This window comes from Melanerpes formicivorus, unplaced genomic scaffold, assembly GCF_026170545.1.
Source record: "Melanerpes formicivorus ecotype bairdi unplaced genomic scaffold, bMelFor1.0.p_v2 SCAF_54, whole genome shotgun sequence".
NCBI lineage: Eukaryota > Metazoa > Chordata > Aves > Piciformes > Picidae > Melanerpes > Melanerpes formicivorus.
In genome coordinates, this window is record NW_027142406.1 from 2777047 (window position 1) to 2794863 (window position 17817).

General features: G+C 43.5%; 1 protein-coding gene across 1 annotated transcript in view; it reads right to left on the reverse strand.

The window, feature by feature from the left end:
- The window catches only part of LRRIQ1 (leucine rich repeats and IQ motif containing 1), a 132602-nt gene that overhangs the window by 88042 nt on the left and 26743 nt on the right, over window positions 1-17817 (reverse strand). Inside the window, exons 12-14 of the mRNA XM_068160872.1 lie at window positions 11856-11929; window positions 11542-11635; window positions 6348-6524 (exon numbers count right to left, since the gene is read on the reverse strand). Of these exons, the coding sequence (XP_068016973.1) occupies window positions 6348-6524; window positions 11542-11635; window positions 11856-11929 (345 nt within the window). The remainder of the gene's footprint in view (window positions 1-6347; window positions 6525-11541; window positions 11636-11855; window positions 11930-17817) is intronic.

The window sequence follows — 17817 nt, forward strand, 5'->3', positions numbered from 1 at the left end:
TGTGGTTAGAAGTATACAAGGTTGAAAAATTTAGAGGATTTGAGGCATTTTTTTTATAAATCCTGTAATAGCCTTAATAATCCAGTTTTATCTGGAAACTATCAAAGCTAATACAAAAATAACAGTAATTTAAAAATTTAGATTAGAACTACAGGAAAGAAACAAACCCCAAAACCACAATGCCTAGAGAGAACTTGGGAAAACAGACACTTTAAAATAAAGATTTTTTTTATCAATATAAGGGAAGGTGCTTAGACTGAAGCAATGTTAATCACAGAATCACAGAATTTCAGGGGCTATAAGGGACCTCAAAAGATCATCCAGTCCAACCCCCACTGCCAGAGCAGGATCACCTACAACAGATTACACAGGAATGCATCCAGGCAAGTTTTTAATATCTCCAGAGAGGGAGACTCCACAACCTCCCTGGGCAGCCTGTTCCAGTGCTCTGTCACCCTCACAGGGAAAAAAATTTTCCTCATATTTATGTGAAACTTCCTATGCCTCAGCTTCCATCCATTGCCCCTTGTGCTGTCATTGGGCACCACCAAGAAGAGTCCATCCTCTCCGCACTCACCGTTTACATATTTACAAAGATGAATGAGGTCACCTCTCAGTCTCCTCCTCTCCAAGTTACAGAGCCCTCAGCTCCCTCAGTCTCCCCTCATAATGAAGATGTTCCACTCCCTTCATCATTCTTGTGGCTCTGCGCAGGACTCTCTCAAACAGTTCCCTGAGATCCTTCTTGCACTGAGGGGCCCAGAACTGGACACAATATTCCAGATGCAGCCTCACCAGTGCAGAGTAGAGGGGGAGGAGAACCTCTCTTGACCTACTGGTCACAGCCCTTCTAATCCACCCCAGAATGGCATTGGCCACAAGAGCACATTGCTAGCTCATGGCCATCCCTGGAGGTGTTCAAGAGGGGATTGGATGTGGCACTTGGTGCCATGGTCTAGTCATGAGATCTGTGGTGGCAGGTTGGACTTGATGATCCTCGAGGTCTCTTCCAACCTTGGTGATACTGTGATACACCAGGACCCTCAGGTCCCTTTCCCCTTCACTGCTCTCCAGCAGGTCAGTTCCCCAGCCTATACTTGTGCATGAAGTTGTTCCTTCCCAGGTGCAAGACTCTACATGCGCCCTTGTTGAATCTAAAGATTACATCCAGAGATTATATGACAGAAAGCATTCATTGGATTAATCTCATTTTAAATTACATTTCACTCTTAAGCATGGCAAGAACAGTGATGTTTCATGCTGAAACAGCACAGACAATTTAACTGGGCAGCAGTGGTCCATGAAACATGGATTAGGGAAGCAAGCAGTGATTACTTTTGGCAGCTTACATACTTGAGGTCGCACCTACAGGGGCTCATAACTTAGCAAAATGTGAAACAGACAGAAGTTTACTCTATTGCTGGCCTGCTCTTCAGCCATGTCACATTAATTCAGTTAAAGTATTGCAGTATGTAGATGTAATAGCCATGCTGTTAAGGCTTATAGACAAAGAAGTTGTTCCTTTTAAATTCCTTTTAAGAAGTGTAGTTTTCAACAGTTGTCAAATCATCCATAAATAGTATTTTTTCAGTCAAATTAAACATAGCTTTAACACACCAGAAGTTAATTTTAAAACTAAATTTGATACAGCTACGTCAAAGGCTCCAAGGAGACCTAATTGTGGCCTTCAAGTAGCTGAAGTGGACAAGAAGACAGCTGGGGAGGGACTTTTTAGGGTGCCAGGGAGTGATAGGACTGGGGCGAATGGAAAAAACAATAGAAATGGGTAGATTCAGATTGGATATCAGGAAGAAGTTCTTCCCCATGAGGGTGGTGAGACACTGGCACAAGTTGCCCAGGGAGGTGGTAGAATCGTCATCCCTGGAGGTTTTGAAGGCCAGGCTGGATGTGGCTCTGGTCAACCTGATGTAGTGTGAGGTGTCCCTGGCCATGGCAGCGGGGGTGGAACTGGATAATTCTTGAGGTCCTTTCCAACCCTAACAATTCTAGAGATGATATACTCCAACCTGCCCACAATGGACAGGGACACCTCTCAACTAGACTTGTCTGATCAATGCCTCATCCAACCTGGTCCTGAACACCTCCAGGGAGGAGACATCCACAACCTCCTTGGGCAGCCTCTTCCAGAGTCCCACTACCCTCGTACTGAAGAGTTTCCTTCATTCAGAGCTTTATCCAGACAGGTCTTGAAAACCTCCAAGGACAGAGACTGGGCAACTTGTTGCAACTCATCACTGTCCCAATAGTGAAAGGTTTTCCCTTAGGCCTAGCTGTGCAGGTGAGACCTTATCACTCTATACAACTGTCTGAAAGGAGGTTTTAGGAAGTTGGAGGTTAGACTGCTCAAACAAGTTACAAGTGATAGGGCAAGATGAAATGGCCTCAAGCTGCATCAATGGAAGTTTAGACTGGATATTAGGAAGAATTTCTTCACTGAATAGGTTATCAGGCATTGGAATGGCTTGCACAAGGCAGTGGTGGAGCCCCCATTCCTGGAGATATTTAAGAGTTGTGTAGATGTAGTGTTCAGGGATACAGTTTAGTTAAGGACTTGTCAGTGTAAGGTTAGTAACTGGACTTGATATTCTTAAAGCTCTTATCGCTGCCCATATGGTGCTGTGTTGCACCAGAACAAGAGGACACAGTCTCAAGCTGCACCAGGGGAAGTTTAGGCTGGAGGTGAGGAGAAAGTTCTTCACTCAGAGAGTCATTCGCCATTGGAATGTGCTGCCCAGGGAGGTGGTGGAGTCACTGTCCCTGGAGGTGTTCAAGAGGGTACTGGATTTGGCACTCTGTGCCATGGTCTAGTCATGAGGTCTGTGGTGACAGGTTGGACTCGATGATCTTTGAGGTCTCTTCCAACCTTGGTGATACTGTGATAACACCTCTATAAGTCTTTCTAAGGTAACCATTGCTCAGAGAATGCTTGGGAATCAGTCTCCTAGTGGGAGGTGGTGAGTGATTGCTTTGCATCATTTGGTTGCTTTCTTTTTTGTGTTTTTGTTTTCTTTTTCCCCTCTTCATTCATTAAACTGTCTTTATCTTGTTCCACAGGTTTTTCTTGCTTCTGCTTTTCTGATTCTTTCTCTTATCCTGCTCATGTGGGAAGTAGTGAGCAAGCAGATGGTGGGTGCTTACCTACTGGCTAGAATCAAGCCACTACACCAGTCTGAACCTTTCCTGCTTCAGCTTAGGCCCTTGCTGCTCAATCTCCTCTCATGAACCATTGCAGTCTGGCTGTGTCTTCCTGAACATATGCTTAAAGGCCCAATCACCTGAGGGGACATGCACCAAACTTTGGATAGAATAGAATAGAATAGAATAGACCAGACCAGACCAGACCAGGTTGGAAAAGACCTTTGAGATCATCCAATGGCAAATCACCTTTTCTATGAAGAACTTCTTCCTAACATCCAGCTAAACCTCCCCTGGCACAGCTTGAGACTGTGTCCTCTTGTTCTGGTGCTGGTTGCCTGGGAGAAGAGACCAACCCCCATCTGGCTACAATCTCCCTTCAGGTAATTGTCAACAGCAATATGGTGAAATAATAACTCTCAATCTACTGGCTATGATGCTGTAGATACAGGCCATGAAGTTCTTAACTTTCTCTGGTACCAGGGCAAACTGCTGGCTCGCTTTCAGTTTCTTTATCTCACAGTATCACAGTATCGCCAAGGTTGGAAGAGACCTCAAGGATTATCGAGTCCAACCTGTAACCACAGACCTCATGACTAGACCATGGCACCAAGTGCCACGTCCAATCTCCTCTTGAACACCTCCAGGGATGGGGACTCCACCACCTCCCTGGGCAGCCCATTCCAATGCCCTATCCAGATCTAATGGTCCTTTCCTGCATAGAAATTTCTCAGCCAACTAATCCCAGTCTGTATTGTTGCAAAGGGTCACTCCTGCAAACATATAGAACTTTGCAATTGCCTGTTGAATTCACAAGGCTCCTGTTGGCTTTGTAACAGCAAGTAATACATCAAGGCAACGTTTTATGTAGTAACAAGACATCATAGATAAACAGGCTTACATGTAAATGAAAGCCAGATAGATTGTAAAAACAAAAGTGGATGCTTTTCATGAACCAGCAAAGTACTCAAGGAGAAGTTCAGACTAAAGTATTGTCAAATGTCACATGCTTCACCTGCTCTGGGATAATATTCAGTACTGGCTGGGATCAAGGCAAGTTGGTTATTACAGAATAACACAATCAACTAGGTTGGAAAAGATCATCAATTCCAACCTATCACCCAATACCTTCTAATCAACTAAACCATGGCACCAAGCGCCTCATCCAGTCTTATTTTAAACACTTCCAGGGATGGTGACTCCACCACCCCCCTGGGCAGCACATTCCAGTGGCCGGTTTCTCTTTCTGTGAAGAATTTCTCCAGCCTAAACCTCCTCTGGCACAACTTGAGACTGTGTCCTCTCATTCTGTTACTGATTGCATAGGCGAAGAGACCGAACCCCACCTGGCTACAACCTCCTTTTAGGTAGTTTTAGAGAGCAATAAGGTCTTGCCTGAGCCTCCTCTTCTCCTCTACAAGGATTACAAAGATATTTGGAACCTCCCAGGAAATAAAAAGGAATGGAGAAAGAAAACATGCAATATTAGCAAGTGTGAGTACTAGCATGAGAAGTTTGAGGGACTTGGATGTTGTAAAGTGATGTAAAGATAGTAAGCACAAATGATAAATTACAACTTGCAATGTCTAAGCTGAATTCATTGGACAACCAACCATGGTAACAATGCTGAAAGCAATAAGCATGATAAAATCAAAGACCTGTGAATAAAACCATCTAATCCACTGCTGGAAAAGAGGTCAAAATCTTTTGAAATCCCTTAGAACATAAATTATGCATGCCTGGAAAACAAATGCAGCCCAAAATAGAGCATATTGCACTAACAGATAAACTGGGTATGACTAAGCTAAAGCTGGAAATCATGTTTATGATTATACAACTTTCAGGGTTTAAGCACTATTCCTGCAGAGCAATGCAATGCATTGTGTGTCTATTAATTCATTCTACAACCACTAACTAAAGGTTTTCAACCACCTGATTTCTCAGACTGAAACAAAAAGTCGAGGCCCACATGTTTTAATATTTGCCTGAAATACTCTTTTGCATGGAAGAAATCTATTCTAATTCATTTCTGAACATAATACATTTTCAGGCAAAAAGCTGAGTAAAATTCACAGCACACCAAGACCTGCACTAACAGAATCACCAAGGATGGAAGAGACCTCAAAGATCATCAAGTCCAACCTGTCACCACAGACCCCATGACTAAACCATGGCACCAAGTGCCACATCCAGTCCCCTCTTGAGCATATTTCTGAATGCTATGTATAGTCTCACAGAATGATTTGTGTTGGAAAGGAGCCATCAAAGGTCATCTAGTCCAACCCCCTTACAATGAGCAGCCTGGAGAAGAGGAGGCTGAGGGGAGACCTTATTGCTCTCTACAACTACCTGAAGGGAGGTTGTAGCCAACTGGGGGTTGGTCTCTTCTCCCAGGCAACCAGCACCAGAACAAGAGGACACAGTCTCAGGCTGCACCAGGGGAGGTTTAGGCTGGAGGTTAGGAAGAAATTCTTCACAGAAAGAGAGATTGGCCACTGGAATGTGCTGCCCAGGGAGGTGGGGGAGTCACCATCACTGGAAGCGTTTAGGAAGAGACTGGATGGGGTGCTTGGTGCCATGGTTTAGTTGATTAGATGGTGTTGGGTGATAGGTTGGACCTGATGATCTTGAAGGCCTTTTCCAACCTGGTTAATTCTATTCTATTCTATTCTATTCTATTCTATTCTATTCTATTCTATTCTATTCTATTCTATTCTATTCTATTCTATTCTATTCTATTCTATTCTATTCTATTCCATTCCATTCCATTCCATTCCATTCCATTCCATTCCATTCCAATCCTCCACTAGATCAGGTTGCTCAGAGCCTTGTCCAGCCTGACCTTGAAGATCTCCAAGGATGGGGCTTCAACTACACCTCTGGGCAAGCTGGTCCAGTGTTCCACCACCCTAATGCTAAAGAACTTGTTCCTAACATCTAATCTAAATCTTCTCTTATTTCAAACCTTTCCCTCTCATTCTATCACTGCAGACCTTTGCAAACAGTCCCTGTGCAGCCTTCTTGTAGGCCTCCTTCAGGTACTGGAAGGCTGCTATTAGTTCTCCCTGGGGTCTTCTCTTCTCCATGCTGAACAACCCCAGCTCTCTCAGGCTGTCCCTGTAGGAGAGTGTTCCAGCCTCTCATAAATGCATCCAGTACATAAGACACATCCAGTTCTCCTAGGTACATACCCCAGTTCAGCAGCCTGTTCCTTCAATCGAAGAGTTTCTTCAATTTGAACTTGACAAAGTTCCTGAAATGCTCTTGATTCTGATACTTCAGTTGTTTCAGTTGTGGGTAATGTAAGAGAGTTTAAGATTTCACCATCAAGAAACTGTAAATTAGGAAGGACTTCACACAGAGAGCTCCTTGGAAAATAAAAGGTTATAATTAGTTTTAGGGAGGAAAAAAAAGAGGGGAAAAAAAAAGTTAAACCACTCATTTTACTGATGACAAATTACAGATATTTGGCCTTACAACTTATGTTAATATAATAACTAAAACTTTATTCAGGATCACAGGACATGTTAGGGTTGGAAGGGACCTCTGGAGATCACTGAGTCCACCTCCCCCTGCCAGAGCAGGACCATAGAATCTAGTCCAGGTTGCACAAGAATGCATCCAGATGGGTCTGGAAAGTCTCCAGAGAAGGAGACTCCACAGCCTCTCTGGGCAGCCTGTTCCAGTGCTCTGTGACCCTCACAGTGAAGAAGTTCCTCCTCATGTTGAGGTGGAACCTCCTGTGCTGTAGTTTCTATCCATTGCCCCTTGTCCTGTCACAGGGTGCAACTGAGCAGAGCCTGTCCCCTCCCTTTTGACACCCACCAGTTCTTACAGAACGTAGCAAGACTTCTTAATGCTTTGGTGGCATCAAGACTCCTGCTGAAATACTGACACCAGGGAAGTCAGTCCCAAGATTTTACCTACTTAAATGACAACAGGAAAATCTGTCACACTTGCACACAGGCACCTGTAATACACTTGATTAGTAGGCATCGGAGTAAAAATAAGTCACAGAAGGAAGAGAGTAGAAAAGAGGAGAGGAGAGGAGAGGAGAGGAGAGGAGAGGAGAGGAGAGGAGAGGAGAGGAGAGGAGAGGAGAGGAGAGGAGAGGAGAGGAGAGGAGAGGAGAGGAGAGGAGAGGAGAGGAGAGGAGAGGAGAGGAGAGGAGAGGAGAGGAGAGGAGAGGAGAGGAGAGGAGAGGAGAGGAGAGGAGAGGAGAGGAGAGGAGAGGAGAGGAGAGGAGAGGAGAGGAGAGGAGAGGAGAGGAGAGGAGAGGAGAGGAGAGGAGAGGAGAGGAGAGGAGAGGAGAGGAGAGGAGAGGAGAGGAGAGGAGAGGAGAGGAGAGGAGAGAGGAGAGAGAGGAGAGGAGAGGAGAGGAGAGGAGAGGAGAGGAGAGGAGAGGAGAGGAGAGGAGAGGAGAGGAGAGGAGAGGAGAGGAGAGGAGAGGAGAGGAGAGGAGAGGAGAGGAGAGGAGAGGAGAGGAGAGGAGAGGAGAGGAGAGGAGAGGAGAGGAGAGGAGAGGAGAGGAGAGGAGAGGAGAGGAGAGGAGAGGAAGAGGAGAGGAGAGGAGAGGAGAGGAGAGGAGAGGAGAGGAGAGGAGAGGAGAGGAGGAGAGAGACCTTCAAGATCATCGCATCCAACCTATCAACCAATCCAACCCACCTAAACAACTAACCCATGGCACCAAGCACCCCATCAAGTCTCCTCCTGAACACCTCCAGTGATGGTGACTCCACCACCTCCCCGGGCAGCACATTCCAATGGGCAATCACTCTCTCTGTATAGAACTTCTTCCTAACATCGAACCTAAACCTCCCCTGGTGCAGCCTGAGACTGTGTCCTCTTGTTCTGGTGCTGGCTGCCTGGGAGAAGAGACCAACCTCTACCTGTCTACAACCTCCCTTCAGGTAGTTGTAGAGAGCAAAATACATCACACTGATTTTGTTTAAAAACTGCACAGTATATTAAACATTGTCAGTCTCCCTCCCTTTACCCTTTCCATATACCACATCCTCCTGAGAGGCTGGAGCCAGGCTCTGCTGGGTGGTGCCCAATGACAGCACAAGGGGCAATGGTGGAAGTTGAGGCATAGGAAGTGTCATGCAAATATGAGGAGATTTTTTTTCCCTGTGAGGGTGACAGAGCACTGGAACAGGCTGCCCAGGGGGCTTGTGGAGTCTGCCTCTCTGGAGGTATTCAAAACTCACCTGGATGTGTTCCTATGTAATCTGCTCTGGCAGGGGAGCTGGAGTGGATGACCTTTTGAGGTCTCTTCCAGCCCCTGAAATTCCGTGATTCTGTGATTCAGTGATAAACCAACATGGTATTGGACATGACTGACAGGAAAAAAAAGGAATCCACTTTTGAAATATTGAATTTGGGTCAGTGAAAGAGATGACAACAGAGATGACATTTCATTGTTATGACAGCTGGGGCCACTGATGTAAGAAAAAAATTGTATGAGAAATGTGTCTACCAATTAAAAATAATAAATCAGTATCATCAGTGCCTTCTCTTTTAGGCTATTGTGAAACATAATCTAGTGCTGTGACCTTAGAATCATAGGACTGTTAGGGTTGGAAGGGTCCTCAAGGATCATCCAGTTCCAACCCTCCTGCCATGGGCAGGGACACCTCACACTACAGCAGGCTGCTCAGAGCCACATCCAGCCTGGCCTTCAAAACCTCCAGGGATGAGGCTTCACCAGTTCCAGTGTCTCACCACCCTCACGGGGAAGAGCTTCTTCCTAACATCCAACCTGAATCTACCCATTTCTAGTTTTGCTCCATTTCCCCCAGTCCTATCACTCCCTGACACACTAAAAAATCCCTCCCCAGCTTTCTTGTAGCCTCCTTCAGATACTGGAAGGCCACAAGAAGGTCTCCTTGGAGCCTTCTCTTCTCCAGACTGAACAGTCCCAAGTCCCTCAGTCTGTCCTCATAGCAGAGCAGCTCCAGCCCTCTGCTCATCCTCGTGGCCCTTCTCTGGACACATTCCATTGATTCCAGATCCTTCCTGTAATAGGGGCTCCAGAACTGGATGCAGTACTCCAGGTGGGGTCGCACCAGAGTGGAGTAGAGGGGGAGAATCACCTCCCTGGCCCTGCTGGCTCTGTTTCTCTTGATGCAGCCCAGGATGTGATGGGCTTTCTGAGCTGCAAGTGCACACTGGAGGCTGATGTTCAGCTTCTCATCCACTTTGTTTCATCTGTTTCTTATACCAGACCAAATTTGTTGGAAGTTTCAAGACTGCAAATTTATTTCAATCAATACACCAAAACTCTGTATTTGATTACAATGTAGGTTTAAGTAACACTTAAGAACTCTTTGAAAAAGTACTTGTAGGCTCAGCATTCCCTTATAATTAAAAAATACCATCTTTCAGAACTCCCTTAACTATTCCCAGTGAAGTAAAGGACTATTAGGCAGCTCAGATAATATATAATAGTTTTAATTAATACTGAAGAACTCTTTGAAAAAAAATACTTGTAGGCTCAGCATTCCCTTATAATTAAAAAAATGCCATGTTTTAGAACTCCCTTAACTATTCCCAGGGAAATAAAGGACTATTAGGCAGCTCGGATAATACATAGCAATTTTCAAATCTGAGAGAGTCTCTAGGACTGAATTAGAACAGTCCAAAATGCAGTTCAATAAGACAGAATATTAGGGCTTTTTAAATGTAAAACTCTCCTCCTCTCCTGCCCATGGATGTGAGAATAATCCTGTCTGAAAGACATTTGGAACAGAAGAATTGGTTTAGGCAGACAAGTCCCTAAACACACAGAGAGAAATGGCCAAAGCTGATGTTGAGACCTTTAAAAAGTGCCATATCAAAGCTGATTGATGCTGGAAGTATGGTGTCTTAGAGCCGTGGGATCTCAACACTAGTTTTTCCAGCTGGCTTTCTCCTGATGAAGGGCTGAGTCAATATTTCACTTAGTGAAAACTTCCTGGTGAATATTCTGTCACTTAAGAGGCTCTATTAATCAGTACAGCATTGAAACACGTTCCCCTAGGAGTGCTCAGCCTGATCCCAGGGTTTAATTTTTGAAAAGCAATTTCTTACTACTTCACTTTTGTTGGTGTTATCGCTGGCTGGACATGAAAGTACAAAACCAATTGGGAAATTTCACAACTAATTCCTCTGTTGGTATCAGGGGGTTATGTAAAGTTCACTGGAACATATTGCCTGAAGTTATGGTCAACGCTGTATTCAGCAAATCCATATTTTATAGTATCCCATGCCTTAAATCCTTTAGACAAATGAATCTCTTGTTTAATCAGGAAAGCTCTATTGGGTCAAGCAATCTAAAGTGTCAGTTCTTACAGTTACAATGGAATCCAGAAAGCTTTTCCCCTCCTCAAGGTTACAAGTGAAAGAACAGTTAGCTTAAGTAGAAGAGTGGGAATTCAAACAATGCAAATGGGACATTCGAAACATTTTCACAGTCATCGAATTCTATTCACAAAATGATGTGCAGAAAACATGGGAGTGCAAATAGGTCTGCTTATTAAAAAACAAACAAGGCATCCAAGAATGTATTCAGTACAGCTATCTTTTGAAATGTTTTTCTCTTCAGACAGCACATAGTCCAAAACACAGGTAGCCCAAACTTCGCTGATGTTGCATTAGGCAACCTAATACAGCAAACGTGAACATAAATTATCTAAACACAGAATCACAGAAACATTCAGGTTAGAAAAGGCCTTCAGGATCACCAAGTCCAACCAAGAACCCTACTCTACATGGTTCACCCCTGAACTATATCCCCAAGCACCACATCCAAACTACCTTTAAACACATCCATGTTTGGGGATTCAACCACCTCCCTGGGCAGCACATTCCAGTGCCTGACCACTCTTGCCCTGAAAAAATTCTTCCTAATGTCCACTTTAAACCTCCCCAGTGGCAGCTTGAGGCCATTCCCTCTTGTTCTATCACTGATTACCTGTGAGGATAGAGAATTGAATTTTATTTGTTATTGTCATATAATTCTTTTACAATGTGTGGAAGTGTTGATATTTACCTCACTTGTACCATTTAGCTACAGTACGTACACCAAGTGTTTGGCTGATGATGGGGTGCTTGGTGCCATGGTTTAGTTGATTAGATGGTGTTGGGTGGTAGGTTGGACGTGATGATCTTGAAGGTCTCTTCCAATCTGGTCTATTCTATTCTATTCTATTCTATTCTATTCTATTCTATTCTATTCTATTCTATTCTATTCTGTTCTGTTCCGTTCTGTTCCGTTCCATTCCATTCCATTCCATTCCATTCCATTCCATTCCATTCCATTCCATTCCATTCCATTCCATTCTGATTGATGTGGAAGATGCACACACACCTACTTTGATTAGGCAAATCAGTTTATTTTCTTACCTCCAACTCCTTTCCTGGAGAAGAGGATTTCCTCTGAGCGACAACTCCTTCAGTTTATGACAGCCTCTTAGCCATGTAATGACACCTTTAAGGTCTGTAGTGTTGGAAGAAAGAAAATTTGAATGCAGAGCTGTATTAGTCCTCACTAAATGATGTGTGATGTACCAAAATCATCAAGTACTACATCCATGTTTGGAAAATACTTCTGTTTTCTGTATAAATGTGTCTTAAATGGGGAGGTGGGAGGAATCAAAGAATTTTATCATTTCAATAAAAGGCTCGGATTGGGGTTTTCTGCTTTTAACACCACCCACCTGCCAAGCAGTTATTTTCAATACCCAGCTTTTCCAAAGACATCAAAGAATTTAAAGGCACAAGCTCAGTCAATCTAGGAACAAAACAGAAGAGAGGGTTGGATTTTTTTGCAATGAAAGAAACCAGTAGTTCATAAACCAGAAAGGCACCAGAATATTTTCTAGCCACGACAATTTACTTGTTTACAGAAGAAAATTCCCATTTAGCTATCCAAGGAGCTAGAACTGATTACCAAAATGGTAACTTAGAAGTATTTCTTAGTCTTCTCAGTAGCTCAGTGTTTAATATTTTCTCCGTGTTTTGTTTCATCTGGTAAATGTTTCATTCTGTTTCTGGCATCTAGTTCTGAGGATTTGAAGCCTTGTAAAATTTACACAACTCAGTTGGCTTTTCATCAGGCACCATAACTCAAGTGAAACTAACAGAAGGCCTTGATTCTGGAGGAGGAACAAAATTTGCTTTTCCTCTTTCTTCATTTCTCATTGCTTAAGCTTCTTGTCAGTTTGTTTCTCATCTCCACCCAACACATAGATCATAGAATCACAGAATCAACCAGGTTGGAAGAGACCTCAAAGATCGTCAAGTCCAGCCTGTGACCCAACACTTCATGACTACTAAACCATGGCACCAAGCGCCACATCCAATCCCCTCTGAAATACATCGAGAGACAGTGACTCCACCACCTCCCTGGGTAGCACATTCCAATGGCTAACAACTCTCTCCAGAAAGAACTTTCTCCTCACCTTCAGCCTAAAATTCCCCTGGTGCAGCTTGAGACTGTGTCCTCTTGTTCTGGTGCTGCTTGCCAGGGAGAAGAGACCAACCCCCACCTAGCTACACCCTCCCCTCAGGGAGTTGTAGACAAGAAGGTCACCCCTGAGCCTCCTCTTCTCCAGGCTAAGCAACCCCAGCTCCCTCAGCCTCTCCTCACAGGGCTTATGCTCAAGGCCTCTCCCCAGCCTCATTGCCCTTCTCTGGACACGTTCAAGAGTCTCATTGTCCTTCTTAAACTGAGGGACCCAGAACTGGACACAGTACTCAAGGTGTGGCCTAACCAGTGCTGAGCACAGGGGCACAATGACTTCCCTTCTGCTGCTGGCCACACTATTCTTGATGCATGCCAGGATGCCATTGGCCTTCTTGGCCACCTGGGCACACATTCTTGTATTAGGCTCAAGGTGAGGAGGACGTTCTTCACAGAAAGAGTGATTGGCCATTGGAATGTGCTGCCCAGGGAGGTGGTGGAGTCCCCGTCCTTGGAGGTGTTCAAAAAAGGACTGGACATGGCACATGAAGCCATGGTTTAGTAGTCATGAGGTGATAGGTATTAGGTTGGACTTGGTGATCTCTGAGGTCTTTTCCAACCTTGTTGATTCTATGATTCTATGATTATGTTTGTATTTCTCAACAGGTCAAGGCTGCACTGTCCTGTGATACATTTTAGTGCTTCCTCTGTCTGCTTCTGCAAGACTGTGTCAAACAACTGCCTGTTATATGGAATGGAATGGAATGGAATGGAATGGAATGGAATGGAATGGAATGGAATGGAATGGAATGGAATGGAATGGACCAGACCAGACCAGGTTGGAAGAGACCCTCAAGACCATCGTGTCCAACCTGTCATCCAACACCACCTAATCAACTAAACCATGCAACCAAGCACCCTATCACATCTCCTCCTGAACACCTCCAGTGATGGCAACTCCACCACCTCCCCAGGCAGCCCATTCCAATGGGCAATCACTCTCTCTGTGTAGAACTTCTTCCTAACCTCCAGCCTAAACCTCCCCTGGCGCAGCCTGAGACTGTGTCCTCTTGTTCTGGTCCTGGTTGCCTGGGAGAAGAGACCAACCTCTGCCTGTCTACAACCTCCCTTAATATATAGACACTAATGGAATTGCTCTTCATAAATATGAGAGCATTTCTCATGCAATAAGGTAGCAAGCAGTAGCAAAGCCATGACAAAAATTCCTGTGCAGATTACTGAAGAGTAAATGTATGGAAACTGAGCTGATATTCATCTGTACAAAGGATTTTAGATGGTAAGAAGTGCATTATCACAACTATAAAAACATCACTGTCCAGTCTTATTCAAGCTTCTTTACTCACAAACTTGCATTGGTGCAACTAATAATGAGTCTTGACGAGTTTAGTTAGCTGCCATGCTAGTTCCAAATTACTGCCCTTCAGATTAACAAGTTCATTTTGGTTTATAGTAAATATGAAAGAGGGGGGAAGAAATAAAATCAAGGTACAAAAAAAAACTAGAATAAAGAGTGGGGAAGGGACTGGAGGGAAAGTCTGATGAGGAAAGGCTGAGGGAGCTGGGGGTGTTCAACCTGGAGAAGAGGAGGCTCAAGGGGGGACCTTATCACACTCTACAAGCACCTGAATGGAAGTTGTAGTCAGGTGGGGGTCAGGCTCTTCTCCCAGGCAACTTGTGACAAGCCCAGAGGGTATGGCCTGAAGCTGTGCCAGGCAAGGTTTAGGTTGGATATTAGGATCATGAGAAGGGGAATTAGAGACTGGAATGGACTGGTGGTGGAGTCACTGTTCCTGGAGGTGTTTAAGGAAAGATAGGATGTGGCACGTAGTGCCATGGTCTGGTCAATGTGGCGGTCAAGTCCATAGGCTGGACTTGATGATCTCAGAGGTCTATTCCAGCCTCAATAATTCTGTGATTCTGTTGTGATCAAAGGTGCAGAGTCCAATTGCAGATCTGTAACTATTGGTGTTCCCCAACAGTCAGTACTAGGTGCAGTCTTATTCAACATCTTCATCAACGTCCTGGATGAAGGGATAGAGCACTCCCTCAGCAAATTAGCTGATGATACCAAACTGGGGGGATTGGTTGATACACCAGAAGGCTGTGTGGCCATGCAGCAAGATCTGGACAGGCTGAAGGGTTGGGCAAAGGGGAGCCTGATGTGGTTCAGTGAGAGTGCTGAACCTGGAGCACTGGAACAGGCTGCCCAGAAAGTTTGTGGAGTCTCCTCCTCTGGAGACATTCCAAAGCCTGTCTAGATGTGTACCTGTGTGACTTACTCCAAGTGATCTTGCCTTGGCAGCATGGTTGGACTGGATGATCTCTGGAGGTACCTTCCAACTCCTTACATTCTGTGATTCTGTGATTATTTTTACAAATATCATCAAGGGAGGTTTAGGCTGGATGTTAGGAAGAAATTCTTCCCAGAAAGAGAGATTGGCCATTGGAATGTGCTGCCCAGGGAGGTGGGGGAGTCACCATCACTGGAGGTGTTCAGGAAGAGACTGGATGAGGCGCTTGGTGCCATGGTTGAGTTGATGAGATGGTGTTGGGTGATAGGTTGGACTCGATGATCTCGAAGATCTTTTCCAACCTGGTTAATTCTGTGTTCTATTCTGTAGATATTTGTAGCTAAGAGTATGGTTGTGAAAACCAAAATCCAGGACTGAGATTATAGAATCACACATCCAGAAATATTCAGGTAAAGAAACCTCACACTTTGCACAGGGGTGAAAGGCAATGCAGAATTTTTTAATGTACAGTGAGTGAGCTCTCTGGATCTTTATCAGTATATGCTGGGGTGAGTTACAAACTGTCTCCTGGAGTGTGCCTGCCTGCTGTTGGCATTATGAGAGTTAAAATGTTTCCCTGTCATTCTATAGCTTTCCTTTTACTGACATTCTTTGTTAATTTTTTTCCTAAGAAAATTCAAACCAGAAAGACAAAGGACATTACTGAAAACTTAATACTACTTGACCTTGTCACATTAGCCCTGGGCATAAGAGAGATATAAATTACAAAGAAGACACAAAAGTAAGAGACATTCACAAAAAAGCAAGCTATAGCTTCCTCTTTCGGCTCCCATTTAAGGCTGGAGCAGGACAGGACACAAATAGCCACAGAAATTATGTCAGAAAGCAAGATTTAAAGTAGTAAAAGAATTGCAGGTAGGCATCAGAGAAAATAAAGATTGCTTTGCTGAACACAAATAGCGGTTCCTGCTCAGGATGGTCCAAATCCTGCTGCACATTTGCTTTCCCCCTGAAAAATTAACATTGATGTTAACAAAAGGCTAGCAGGAAGGAAGGCAAAAGAATTAAACTTCATCTTAATGTAGATCTTCCAATAAGGCACATATTTCTTCTTAATTCTTTCTAACTAACAATGTTTTTGTTTGCAATATTGACTATATTTATAAGCAGTAACCAAATCCAGCGAAGGAACTCTGTCAGCCACTTCTCTCATGAATACCCTAGGAGGCATTATGGTGCCACATACTTAAAAGATAAACTTATCACCAGCAAAGAACTACTGAAAGCAATCAAAAAAAGATCGAGACTGGTAAAGATGGGATGGGGAAAACCATTATGTGTGAGTATAGCTTCTCATGACTGGCTTATTTCAACATTCAGGGATGGATTTATTATGACAACTCCAGAAAAGCAGTCAAACTGTCACAATATGACGGCTTGAAATGACAGTGAGCTGGATCTTTACATCTGAAAAGCTAGGTTAAAAACAGGGATACCACATGTATTAAAGTAGGGAGGAAAATATATGCTAATAAGCCTTTTAGGTAAAGCATGCATCTAGTTGTAAAAACATGGAAGCAACATGTTCAGAAAGAATCTGATTGTGGTCAAAGCATTTTCTGGAAAAGGGAAAAAGAGGGGAGAAAAGAAGGGGAGAAAAGGAGGGGAGAAAAGAAGGGGAGAAAAGGAGGAGAGAAAAGGAGGGGAGGAAAGAAGGGGAGAAAAGGAGGGGAGAAATGGAGGGGAGAAAAGGAGGGGAGAAAAGGGGAGAAAAGGAGGGGAGAAAAGGAGGAGAGAAAAGGAGGGGAGAAAAGGAGGAGAGAAAAGGAGAGGAGAAAAGGAGGGGAGAAAAGGAGGGGAGAAAAGGAGAGGAGAAAAGGAGAGGAGAAAAGGAGAGGAGAAAAGGAGGGGAGAAAAGGAGGGGAGAAAAGGAGGAGAGAAAAGGAGAGGAGAAAAGGAGGGGAGAAAAGGAGGGGAGAAAAGGAGGGGAGAAAAGGAGAGGAGAAACAGAAAAGAGAAAAGAAAAGAAAAAAGGAAGAGCAAAAGAGAAAGGAAAAGGAAAAGACAGGAAAAGAAAAGAGAAAGGAAAAGAAAAGAGAAAGGAACAGGAAAAGAAAAAGAAAGGAAAATAAAAAAGTGAAAAAAGGATTTTTATTTATTGCACTAAGGTTTTCTTAAGGAAAACCAAGAAATAGTAAAAAAAGAACTTTGTCATATAATTGCTGTAATAAAGGAGAAATTCTAAGAGGAATAGATTTATGTATTTAGTGGGTTTATGGATTTTGAAGCTGTAAACCAAAAAAAAGGAGAAAAAAGGAAAGAAAAAAAGGAAAGAAAAAAGGAAAAGGAAAAGGAAAGAAAAAAGGAAAGAAAAAAGGAAACAAATCGTACAAAAATAAATTTGCCATATTATTGCTGTATTAAAAGAAAGTTTGAAGAGGAGTAGATTTATGTATTTAGTAGGTTTATGTAATTTGAAGTTGTAAACAAAGAAGGGATAAAAGGAAAGAAAAGACAGAAGAAAGTATTGGCTACTGAACATCAGATAAATTGAATGTTTAACTGAAGAAGACGTTAACTAGTAAGCTAAATAATTAGGTGGGATGACATGTAAATGTAACTTCCCCATGAAGTCTTAACATGTATTAATTTTAGTCCCAGAAGCCAGGTTTTTTTCCCTCCTACACTGAAATCTTCACCCACGACATCAAACAAAAACTCAAATGCGCCTTTTTGAACGTAGCGTAAGAGTTGTTTTCTCCAGCTGCTATAAAACAGAGCACAGATCTTTTTTATGTAGTCTTAAATCTGCAGCTAGCAACTCAAGAAGATATCCACCACTGGCTTTGGTCAACAGCACATTGACCAGGTACATGTATGTGAAAGCCACAATAAAATACTTGATAAAAACAGTGGTGAAATCGCTGCCATTTTTATACTTGA